Genomic DNA, 12,428 nt, shown 5'->3' on the forward strand with positions numbered 1-12,428 from the left:
GCACGATGAAGTACAAAGGCTTAGAAAGCAGGCTTTAACATCGGCCCCTATCGCTAACACACCCCACCTTCATCCCTGAGAGCACCTGGCAGCTGTGTGCCTCCTGCAAGTGCTACTGAGTGCAATTTCCCCTGCAGCACAGGTTGCTTTTCCACGCAAAATCCGAATGCTAAATCTCCAGTACACTGGGCTGGCGGTAAGCAGAAATTAATAGTAGAGCCAATTCAATACAGTGCACCACGTGCAAATCCATCCTCCCATCTGCCACAGGTGGCTAAATGGGTGTTTTCCCACTCTTTGGGGAAACAAATTCAGTTTCTGCCTTACATTCTGGTCACAGCAAATCCGTTACAAAAGTAGTGCCTATGAATTGCACAGAATGAATGCGCTGTGCAGACCAAAACCCCTCTTTATATTCATAGGGCTGGGGAGGTTTATTAGCAGGGTGCTTATTGCATCAGGTCAGGACTGGGAGGCGATCTGACATTGCAGTCCAGCCAGCACAGCTCTTCCAGCAAGACGTATAAAGACTGGGCTCTAACATCCTTGTTGCACCTGTCAGCTGTAACCTCTGTGGAGACCTGACCCCAAACCTGCTGGCTAGCAATACCAAACTGGGTGCCAGTTTGTAGCCATCCGAATTTATTTCTCCCATGATGTGTGTGGTCTCATCGCAAGTTCAGTGAATCTCTGGTCAGCCTTCGACATGGTAAGTAAAGGATGTATATGCTTCTTTACTTGGTAGCAGAAACTGGTCACAGCAGTATCCATGGCCTGCCTAAGCCTGAGCAAAATCATAGCCTGACATTTACAGTATTATCTGTTTTTCTGCTCTTGGACTTCACTTTTATGAATGTGCTCCTTCTTCAGCAAGCAGCAAGTTTAGAGCCCTTCCTTATCACACTTTGCCAAGGTCTGGCACATCATTCAGACCGACTTCTGGTAAAAACACATGCAGCCTTAATTTGGACCAGGAGAACCAGCACCAACCTGTGGAAAATAATGCTTAGAGAAGCGCTCATGCACACCAAGGGATGCTGTGTTTCTGTAAGCACAACATGTTCCTCTGGCCAACCTAGCAGTTTAGATCTAATTTTGGGATAGGAGAAGGGCTCTGAAAGTCTTCAGATTGTGAGGATGGTTTGGTCCCCATATATCCAGTGGGCTTTAGGGTCAGGGACTGGACATCCGACATGTCAGTCGTCCACTGTGGAGCAGCATCGCCCATTCCTGCTTTAACTTCAGTGCTAAGGAACATTTTCTTCTGCTTTTGATACAGAGTGGAATCCTATGCTCTCCAGGGACCCAGATGCATGTGGGTGCACAATGAATCCAGCCACGGTTTCCAAACATCAGTGGCTGATACTGCATCTCTGACTGGACTTTCACAGCTTGTGGCTGGACTTGATACTTGGGAAAACTGCTTGTACTTCTAGAATGTGCATAATTAGTCTGTCGTGGTTATAATCTGGAAAAGTTGTAGACACTGACAATAAATTGGTGCTTATTTATTTATTTATTAACAGGAATTTAAATATCAAGGGAAACAAAAAAAAATCTAAACCCACCTGAGGTTCACCATCTCCCTTATTTCACAGTTAAATGAAAGACAAAAAAATCCCTGAGACTAAAGAGGAGACAACAGATAGTGGATACAGGGAAACATAATGGGGGAGGTAAATGTTAGGTGACTGTGTCATACAAAAATTAGTTCAGCTTCTCTGTTGCTCCAAAGAAACCAGTCATTGTCCCTGATTTACATCTGCAGAGGATGTGAGTACCTCAGCTACAGAAACATTTCATATGCAGCCCTCTTTGTATTCAACAGAACAATAACAATAAGAAATGTATCCACACAGACCATGTAGAGCTGTACAGTTCAATATCTATCTTGTCCTAATCTTTGATAACTAGAATTAATATGCCATAAAGTGCTTCATACATTAAAAAAAAAAAGAGTAGACTTAGATTTTCACTGCCCATTGAGACTGTGGTGTATTTTAAACTTTTCATTATTACTATAAAACCTTGTAATATGCCTACCTATACAAGAAGAGGAAAGAATATCTAGTGTCAAAAGTACAACTCCTTAGTTGTGCCCATTACAAAACGAACAAACACAAAATATGATCTTTCCACACATATTGTTTTTCAAGCAGTTTTGCAGTCATTCGGCTGGAACTGGAAATTAAAAAAAAAAACACTTGAACTTCCTATCAACAGCAGATGGTAAACTTTTTTGTCTTCCACCCAAAAATAACTTCACCTTCCATAATCAGACACACTGTGGTATAGCCCTTGCCATGTTTCCGCACCATAAAGGCTGCTATACAGTATTCCAGCTCCATCAACAGCAGGCATGCATGACAGCATGCAGTCTGTTATCTTGCTCAGATAACAAGACTAATGGCTCTAAAACCTTCCAAGTAACTGCCAGTAAATCAGGTTCTGCTTCTGGCAGGAGACACCTGCCTCTGTCTCTGGGCCTCTGCTACTCTTTTCTTCTCCTGTTCCTCTGCCTTCTTCCGCTCCTCTTTTAGCTCCTTGTATCTCCACTTAGGAATCTGCAGATAGGGGTCATCTTTAGCGCTGCTCCTCCTTCTTGCCTTTTCTGGTTGGAAGGTGGGTGGAGGAGCCTTGCTGACACGGACTTTGGGGATGACAAATCCCGGCCTCACGCTACTTCTTCTGAGCAAGTGGAGTGGCAAGAGGCTTGTTTTCCTGGTGGCTATGGTGCTCACTTGAGACACTGCAAGGCTAACAGGCTGCAGACTGGCTCGACGGTCCTTCTTTTTGGGAATTACTGTGATTTTGGAGTTCTGAAACAATTTCTCATAGCTGCTAACGTGGTCTTTGTCCAGAGATCGGATCTCCTCAGCTCTCTGCTTCCTAAGGATTTCTTGCACAGCCAGTCTGCGTTTTCCCACAGAAGGTGGGCTTCCTGGACACACAGTCCTACACGACAGAGCAACAAAAGGACTGCCTAAGCTTGTGGTCACCTTCACCATGTGGTCAAGGACCCCATCCTCTTCTGGGCCATGGAAAGCCCGGAATGAGACAACTGACCTCACGCACTCAGAAATCCTCTGCAAACAGGTTTTTGGTTCTGCAGCCTTGGCAAGGAGTTCCTTCATCTTTGGCCATTCCGGTTTATACTGATCACAAAACTGTTCTGGGCATGGTTTATCCATCAGCCTTTGCATGATGAAAGCAGATTCTGACCTTCCTGTGTAACAAGCCCATTCCCATGAAGTCAGTCCACGGCTTGGGTCTGTTGTGTGAACATTTGCCCCTCAAAGAAAAGAAAAACAAATAGTATTAGTCAGTGAAACCGTCCACATTTCAGGTCCTTTAGATAACCTCTTAGTTCCTTGAAAAAGTTTTAATCTGAAATGTGAACAAGCTACAACTTTTGACTTCTTGAGGAGCTTTTCTATCAGATGAAGTGCCACTTTCAAACAGCCAACACATAACTGACATACAGAGATCTTGTCAAAAAAGAAGAGATGTTCTGTCACGTTGCTTTGGAAGATGGACATGCACAGAGACTGAGACCTGGAGAAAAGGCCAGAGAAGAATCATGATGAATTGTTTTTTCCCAGTTGGATTTATGTCAGTGACAGCATTTCAAACTAGCATGAGAGGTACTAGATATCAGGAAAGGCAACCAGAAACTGGTTTGTAATGGCTCCAGTTTAACCTTCCACTCAAAGGGTGTTCTACTGTTACAGAAAACAGGAAAAAGGAGAACGCGGGGAAAGAGATCAGAAGTTCAGTTTTAACCCTACTAAGTTTCATTTGATTACAAATTCCCTGAGAAAATCTCTAAAAAGACAATGTTAGAGACATAGACAAAGAGTGAATGTGGATGGAAGGAGAAACCCAAAGCAAAGAAGTTGATCTCAATTTAAGAGGTGTTTAAGTGAAGTTTGCAGAAAGAACCATCCAGAGAGGAAGTACAGAAGCACTTCAAAGAGTCAAGCATAGAGCCCAGCCTGGAAGGAGGCAAAGAAGAGGAAGATTTGATCAAAACAAAGAGTTCATTAGCTGTGGGCTTGTGAGAGCTCAAAGGCAGCAGGGCTTGAAGATGCTCATGAAAATAGAAGCTGCAGACAGACCAGTGAGATGAGGTTAGAAGAAAGACACGAAAAGACATGTCCTTCTGCTACACTAGCCTGTTTCTGAACTCCTGCCCAAACTTCCTGCCCCTGACTCTCCCTTTTGTCCTCGACTCTTGCCTTGTCCCCTTCTGAACACTCGCCTGTGTTTGCACTCCTTCCCACTAGAGTTGACTGGAAACATGGCAGATTACATGGAAGTTGTTTGTTTGTTGTTCACATAACAGGCAAGGATTTACTAAGGGAAGAGTAGAAGCTAAGGGAATTGTGTCTAAACTTACTTTTGCTTGGAGGCTGCATTCAAGCTCAGACACTCAGCTCTGGTCATTGCCTGAGCTGTGCTGCAGCTGTCCCTGGCCATGTGCCTTACTGACCCTGCCCTGCAGGCCTGACTGGCTGGTTTCACCTCTGACCTCCCCCCTCTCCGTGGTCTTGCCTTATCACCATGGACTTAGCTAGCAGTCATTGACTGACCATGGTTATCATCAGCCGACCTGTTCCACTCCTTCAAGAAGTGCCTTTGCTGATGAGGCTAGTGCCTCTGTGTGCCTTGCTGCAGCCCTTGACTCACTCACCTTTGAGGTTAAGCCATCCCTCACTGCTCCTGACAGATGTGTGCCTAGGTATTGGGGAAACTTTATCTCGGGAAAGAATTCTACAGAGAATAGAAATCCTGATCTTTCAATGGAAATCGATGCTGACTTTGTAACTTGTAACACAAAATCTCTTGTAAGGAATGATTTACTATCGTAGTATTGATTTTCTGTACAAATCCGGAGGCGTTTCTAAAAAAAAAGTCACTTAACAGAATGTCACACCTGCATGAGACATGAATAGTCATGTCCTTTTTTAAATATTAACTAGACACAGAATTAAATCACAGGGGTTGGAAGGGATCTCAAGAGATCATCAAGTCCAACCCCCTGCTAAAGCAGGTTCCCTACAGCAGGTCACACAGGTAGGCATCCAGACAGGTCTTGAATATCTCCATAGAAGGAGACTCCACAACCTCTCTGGGCAGCCTGTTCCAGTGCTTCATCACCCTTATCATAAGGAAGTTCTTTCACATGTTTGTATGGAACTTCCTATGTTCAAGTTTTAGGCCATTACTCCTTGTCCTATCATTACAGTCCCGAAGAGCCTCATTCGTTTGCCTCCCACCTCCCTTTAGATATTTACAAACTCTGATCAGATCACCTCTCAGTCTTCTTTTCCTCAGGCTGACCAGACCCAGGTCTCTCAGCCTTTCCTCATACGGGAGACGCTCCAGGTTCTTAATTATCTTTGTGGCCCTTTGCTGGACTCCTTCTAGGAGATCCCTGTCTTTTTTGAACTGGGGAGCCCACTACTGGACTCAGTAGTCTAAATGTGGCCTCACAAGGGCAGAGTAGAGAGGAAGGATCACCTCCCTCAACTTGCTGGACATGCTCTTCATCTCTGGGGTGGAACCTCAGACTGCCCAACAGATCCTAAAGGGTTTCCTGACAGGCAACCATGCCCCTTTTGCTTGGCCTTGCCTTGCTGATGGGCCTTGAGAGAGAGAGAAATTCACAACGATCAGCTCTGTGATTCCCTTCAGACAATGCTCAGACTGAGTTTGAGTCCATCTGACAGAGGGAGAGTGGGGCATGGCCTTGTCAGCACAGAGTCGCGGAGGCTCACATGTGTTACTGCAGAAGATCTGCAAAAGGCAGGACTGTGGGACTGGGAGCTCTTAGCTCAGGAATATTGCTCAGACTCGTATACTCCCAGCACAGGAATTAGTTTAGGAATAAGCATCAGACCAAAGAGAAGCAAAATCACAGGAGAGCTTTTCCAGGAGGGAGCTGATGAAGGTATCTGAGGTCAACAGAAGGAGCAGGTGAAGGCAGCAGGTGCATGGCCAAGACACTGGCACTGCGGGATTCTGAGTTTAACAGGAGAGCTCAGTGAGGCAGGCATCTATTACCCAGCTGTTTCACACACAGTATTTAAAGCCCAGTCTCTATATCCACTGCCACCCCAGTGACTTTACTGAAGCAGCACAGAGTTTACACTGGAGACTTCAGCCAGGCTTGAGTGGTGAGCAATGATGTGTTTCTGTGTTCCTGCCCAGGCTCGCTGGCTGCTGGCACCATTTGATCCTCGCTGCGCAGCCACATGTGACAAACTGCCCATGAGTGGCTCAGCTCCTCTCTCTTTCATTTTGCATTCCCAAATCACAAAGCCCTACCTTCCAAAGATTTGCTTTGAAGGAGGAAACATTATGGCCAAGTGTCTCAGAGCACCTTCATCTTGCAGTGATTGACCTTGGCCACTCTCCAGGAACTCAAGTTTGAGGAAAAGCAGCCGCTTAAAAAATCCAGCTCCAACCATCTGTCACACTCTGCTGATGCCCCTTCCCCATCCTGCAGCCAAATCCTACTTAGGCAGCTGGAAAGGTGAGTTGTCCTTTATTGACATCCTGCATTGCCCTAAGAAATTGCCAGAAAACAGAGATCTCAGCCAAGCCACTAAGCAGATACGGGGTTTAAAGACTGCCTGGCTATAACTCTTTTATCAACACACATGCCTGTTTTGTTGCTGTGCAGCAGTCAGAGGTTATGCAAAGAGACCCATGGCCGATTATGGGTGTTTTCCCCTATATTTCTATGTATTCTTACCATTTAACATAGAATTTAGCTGGAACCTAAGAAATTGTATTATTTATGAAACTGATTTTTCCCCAGATCATTCAATAACAATGTATTGCGCATTCTGCAGCAAAGCAGCACTTTATAGTCAGCAGCCACTGAGTATCCCTTCAGCCCCAAACTATTTCTATATCCGTTCTGAACGAGCTGCTCCCTCCCTCCATTCCACCAGGCTGTACAATGCTAAACAATAACTGGATATTGAAATGGCCCCTATTTTTCAGCTGCAAATGTGCGGACCTGCAAAGTGATCACTAAAACATGTAAATAAACTGCAGTTTAGAAACCTAGAGTATATTTGGACTCGATGATTCTTATGGGTCCCTTCCAAAGTGGGGTATTCTACGATTAATCCTACAACCCTTTAGCCAGTGGATGTTCTCTGCTACCCTCACTATCTCTAATGCACAACCAGCCCAACATAACTTTCTGTAGGTAAACATGACAGGAGGCTAACAAAGTCATTTTCTGGTTGGCGAAAGGTTTGTTCTTCCCACTGATCTGTTTGCTTATGGAACATGAAAAAAAGAAGGTGGCTATTCAGATGCCAGAGGCAGCAACCATATGTTAAACTTGATATCTATACTGAGTTACCTACAATGATGGAAAGGTTGTGAAATAGCTTGTCGTGACCAAAACAGGCAGAACAAGTTTCCATCGGATCCCCAGTGATAATAATAGAAAGCCATGACACTGTCAGGCCAGTTTGACAAGTTTTAAGGTATGAGGATTGAAGTTTCATTTTAAGTGATAAATTATAACAGCCACTGGAAAATTCTGAACTAGCATCTGCACGGAATAGACATTAGTTCAGAAAGTGCACCTGTGTCTAGCAATACTCTAGCTCTAACCATCGTTTTCTAACTTTGTTTCATAAAAATTTAACTCCAAAATGAATGATCTGACTCCAAAACCTTGATTCCAATGTAACAGGCTGGAGAACCTTGCAGAAAGTAATGCCAGTTGCCATATCATTCATGCATTTCTGTGCCACAACAACATTAAAAAACTGGATATTATAAAAATGGATGAAAGTCATGTCACTGTGTTTGATAAATGCCTTCTACTTAAAACAGTCATATTACGAAGGATTAGACTTCTGCGGCAGCAAAACAGCAGAAATGAACTATCTATTCAACATCTCAGCCTACAATTAAATGGACTTGTGGGATTTGGGGTCTAAACAACAACAATATTCACATGCTATCTATTATCATTTCCATAAAAACTTACTTGTGTCCAACGCCTGCAACTATAAAATAAAGTATCCTGTTAATAAAATAAAGTATCCTGTTATACATGTATACTAATGCTTTAATTGTTAACTACTAATTTATGTATCAATTACTCAACACAATAAAGCATACAACACTGTGTCTAAAAGGTGCTATATGGCCCTGCCAAGAGTCAGCCTTGCTCCTGTAGAGGATGTTGCCCCAGTGTCTCTCACCATCCCTTGTTGCTGTTTATGTGTGACGGTATAGTACTTGCAGTTACATGACGAAGAAGAACCAGCAAAGCACTTTGCATACCTGCCATCATCAAGGCTTTCACACATTCTGTTCGTCCCTGCATTGCAGACTTCATCAGTGCTGTAAATCCAAACACATTCCTCTTCTCAATGTCAAGCCCAGGGAAATAGTTCAACAAATAGTTTGTGATGGTTATGTGCCCTTAAAAAAAAGAAGAAGAAGAAGAAGAAGAGAAAATCCATCACAGAATTAAGAGGCAGTCTCAAGGTCAAACCAAAAATTGCTCCTGCAGGTTTGATAACTGCAAAAATACAGACGATGAATGAGAACTGTTCTCACGTCCTCTTCTGCTCATTGCAGTAATTAGCTTCAGCATTAGGTGGCACTGTCCTGTGGCAGAGCGTGGGATAGTCCTGGAAAGCTGGACTCCTACAGCCTCTCAGCTTGCCCTCAGAGAGGTTTTCTCCTCTCTGAAAATGAATCTAAGGTACAGGAATAATTAAAGATCAGAGGTGGTCACTCTCAGGTTGAAGGGGCCTCAGCTTTTTGAACCGGGGGGTACTACTGCCTGTCCCCCAGGGGAAATCTTTGCGAAGATTCAGCTTTTTCACTCCTCTGATAAATGTGAGCCTTACAGTCACAGTGCTCCATTAAGAAGTAATTACATTTGGTAGTTCCAGCCAATACTGTGAGCAAACCATACGAGCCATGATACTAGACAAAGAAATATTCTGCACTGACTCCCACACTTCCACTTTTCCATGCGACCGTGCAAAGCCACTTGTCCATTTTTCAGCAACAGGGAAATGGAGCAGCACTTCAGTTTAGGTAGCAAAATAAATAACTTGAGTTCTATCTCTAAAAGCAACTCGTTACCATTCATGTGCCTCATGAGTGTGGACAACTGGTGTCAGCCGGGGTGTGCTGAGTAGCTGAAGCTATCTCTGGATAGCTGGTGGGAAGACTAATTAAAACATCAAGCCTTTATAATTGGACCGTCAGAACAAGACAAATATCCAGTGCCATTATGACTCATTCAAAAAACTTTACCCTTTTTTTGCCATTCATTTTATGACGCTTTGATGCTCTATGAAATAATGTGGTCTGCCAGGCAGCTGCAACAATCATAGTTTAATTACCAGGCGCTGTAAAAATATTCTCATTTCTCTCCGCAGTCCTGCTGAATATTCTGTGATGCATATCACTCAAATTCATCTAGAAATGTTACTGAAGCAGATTATAATTCATACAGGACACTTTTTAAAGCTTATGGTGTCACATCTGGTGCAGATTTCATCAGATGTTGCTTTGCACCAACATAGTCCCGGTCTCGCTTTGGAAAGCAAGTTAAGAAAAGCTTTAGCACTGAATTTAAGATGTTTCCCAGGTGTTGCTCTTTGTTTCCTAGAATCTGCTGGACTCTGCTACCTTGCCACATAACTGGATATCCTGCTGAAACCTGAGCAGGTGGGGAGAGAGCACAGATCAGCTCAACTATGCCAGAGTCAGGGGAAACCAGGGAAGATGCTCCCGGTAACTTGGGTGAGCTGATGGAAATGAAACATCAAGATATGGCAAATTGCAGTAAGCTGAACACAGCAAAAGTGAACCAGGTTCATGGCAGGATCAAGTGACCCAGTCCCGCTTACTCAGCACAGAGGCTTCAGCTTCACTGACTTTATGGCATGAGACCAAATCCTGACAGGGTATCAGTTACTACCGGGAGAAGCTTCATGCCCAAGTTGTTTTGCAGGACAGGCTCTGTTTCATCAGTGTACAGTGTGCTTCATGACTGGTTTGTAATAGCCGAAATAATGCTTTTTGACAGAGAAATCAGAGACAGGAACCGAAACAAGGAGAAATAATAAAATGGACAATTTCTCAGCACTTATACATTACTAAAGATGTTCTTCCCTTTGCCAGAACCATAGCTGCAGTAAGAAATGTTTTTCTGTGAATCAGAGGGAAGCCTAAGAGACAACCCAAGGGACCTCGCCCAGGCAAAACTCCCTGGGGTACTACAGATGGCCCCAAATGATGTGGGGGAAATAAAAAACAAAATCCAGCACCTTCACATCACAGGGATTCCTGAAAATCACTTCAGTTTCAGTTTGCAGGAGGTTCTGTCCTCTGAGGTTTGTTTCAAATTTCAAGTTCAAACAGACATCAAATTCAAAGCAAAACTCAGATCTGCCAAGTTTGTGTTCAAACCGTGTCATATGCTTTTGATTTAAGGCCACAATGTTTGCTTCAGTTCTCCTGCATCTGTAGGAACTAGCAGCACATATCTAAGTCATTAATCAGGTGAGTGAGTCTTTTATGATTTAAAGCCTGCTATGGAAGCTGCATGCAGCTCTGCAGTAAGCGAGCCTAGCATCAGGCAGGGCAGTAACACGGGATCCGAATCAGGCTCCTGCTCTGCTGTCTGTAAGCCAGCTCTACCTGCTGGAGGACTGGCATGCCAAGGGCACAGTTCTTCACCCTATGAGACACATTTAGTGAACAGCACAGATGTCTGTAACAGCTTAGTTATTTTTATTGCTGCCACAGAGAGAATGTATATAATGGTTGCACTAATACCTAATAATCTATTTAATGCAGGCAGAAGGATACTCTACGTAGTAAAAAGGATGCTCTGTCATATAGTGTCACTGCTTGGACATGACTTGTGTCTTCAGATAGCCTACATTTGATCTGTAGGCAGTGGATGCTTTCTGGCAGACAAGGAAAACTGAAGATGCACAGTCGTTATGACCTGGATGTCTAAGATTGTTGCGTTCTCATGTCTCCATTAATGCAAAGAAATCAGCTACTTCATGATTTGTGTTTCAAGAGCCTGCCCCAAACTGGTCCCCATAACGTGTAACATCTGTGCTTCAAAAGGGAACAAATACAGCTCTCTCTAAAGCCTAGCACACGCTAATTACTATATGTTGCCACTGATGTAACTACATCCTCATCAACAGCAGAACTGAGAATCAGCAGTTTTTTATTTAATGTAGTCTTTTACCCTCTTTCCTTCTTTGTAACCATTTTCTTTCCTTCCTTTCTTTTTGCTGCTTGTTATTTCATTCTCTCATTTGGATCAATCTCTCATTTTTTCCTGCACTTTCCCTATTCTGCCAGCGAAGGACTTCACTTCTGCTTTAGCAGCCTCACTGCCAGTTTCTGGGCTTCACCCCCTGCTGGCCACTACCAATTTTCAGTTTTGGAAGGGAAAGTCCTCTTGAGAAGGATGCTATGTCTGGAAGAAATGCTGAGAGAGCAAGAAAACAGACCCATTTTCAAACCTGAAATTTACACATGATGCTAAATGCTCTGTCTGTGGTTATTTTTTCTATATTAATTTATTCTTATTCAGAACCCACTGCTTCCCACTGACCTCCTCAGACTATTTTTTTCAGGCCAGCCCATGCAGAAAGGCTTCAGTTTAAGAGGGGTTCTTTGAAATATATGTATCTAAAAGAGCTGCTTGAATATTTATTTTGCAGAAATAGTATTCAGTAAAACTGAATCAACCCACCACTAAAGGTGAGATCGCACAGGCTTTTCCTTTAGATCTTTGTAACACACTGCTTAGCATTGCTACTTAAAGTTCAGCAGTAATTAAGCAGCATCTATCACACTGTAGCTGCTCTGGTTGCAGTGTTAACCACATGGTAATCTGTATTAACACTACAGCAGTGTCTCATGATGAATGAATTAAACAACTGGTGTCAGTGTCAGAGCTCAGGATTATCGTAGGCAGGGGAAAACTTCCCAGTTGTCAGGGGTTTGTGTACGCTTCTGCTGACTGCAGTCATTTCCAGAGGCGTTGGGGATCAATAACAAGTGCTGGCAGACAGAGTCGAGTCAATGTCGGCCCTCCAGATTAATTCTGTGCTCATTAGCATGAGTTATAACAGTCAGGAAGGAGTTGGTGTTAACGTTAAATCTTCTATTGTCCAAATTTGTGTTAGGGCAGATAAGTAAAAGAAGATGAGAGCTTTGGAGACTTCTCCACTTCTTTAAAAAGCTGCCAACTTTGCTATGAACATAACTTTGGTTGCAATTCCTTCTTTCAGGATTCTTTAGCAGAGTTCACTTTTAGGTGCAACACAGAGCAAAGTTTGGTTATTCACTGGAAATGCTTTTTAGATGTACACTGAAATTTCTGAATGATGACA

The 12,428-nt window shown here is 43.4% G+C and overlaps 1 protein-coding gene across 1 annotated transcript in view; it reads right to left on the reverse strand.

The window, feature by feature from the left end:
• Window positions 1,507–12,428, reverse strand: part of ANKRD33B (ankyrin repeat domain 33B) — a 37,769-nt gene continuing 26,847 nt past the window's right edge. Inside the window, exons 3-4 of the mRNA XM_021388788.1 lie at window positions 8,323–8,463; window positions 1,507–3,292 (exon numbers count right to left, since the gene is read on the reverse strand). Of these exons, the coding sequence (XP_021244463.1) occupies window positions 2,442–3,292; window positions 8,323–8,463 (992 nt within the window). The 3' untranslated portion in view covers window positions 1,507–2,441. The remainder of the gene's footprint in view (window positions 3,293–8,322; window positions 8,464–12,428) is intronic.

The sequence above is a fragment of the Numida meleagris genome, chromosome 2, assembly GCF_002078875.1.
Source record: "Numida meleagris isolate 19003 breed g44 Domestic line chromosome 2, NumMel1.0, whole genome shotgun sequence".
Lineage (NCBI taxonomy): Eukaryota > Metazoa > Chordata > Aves > Galliformes > Numididae > Numida > Numida meleagris.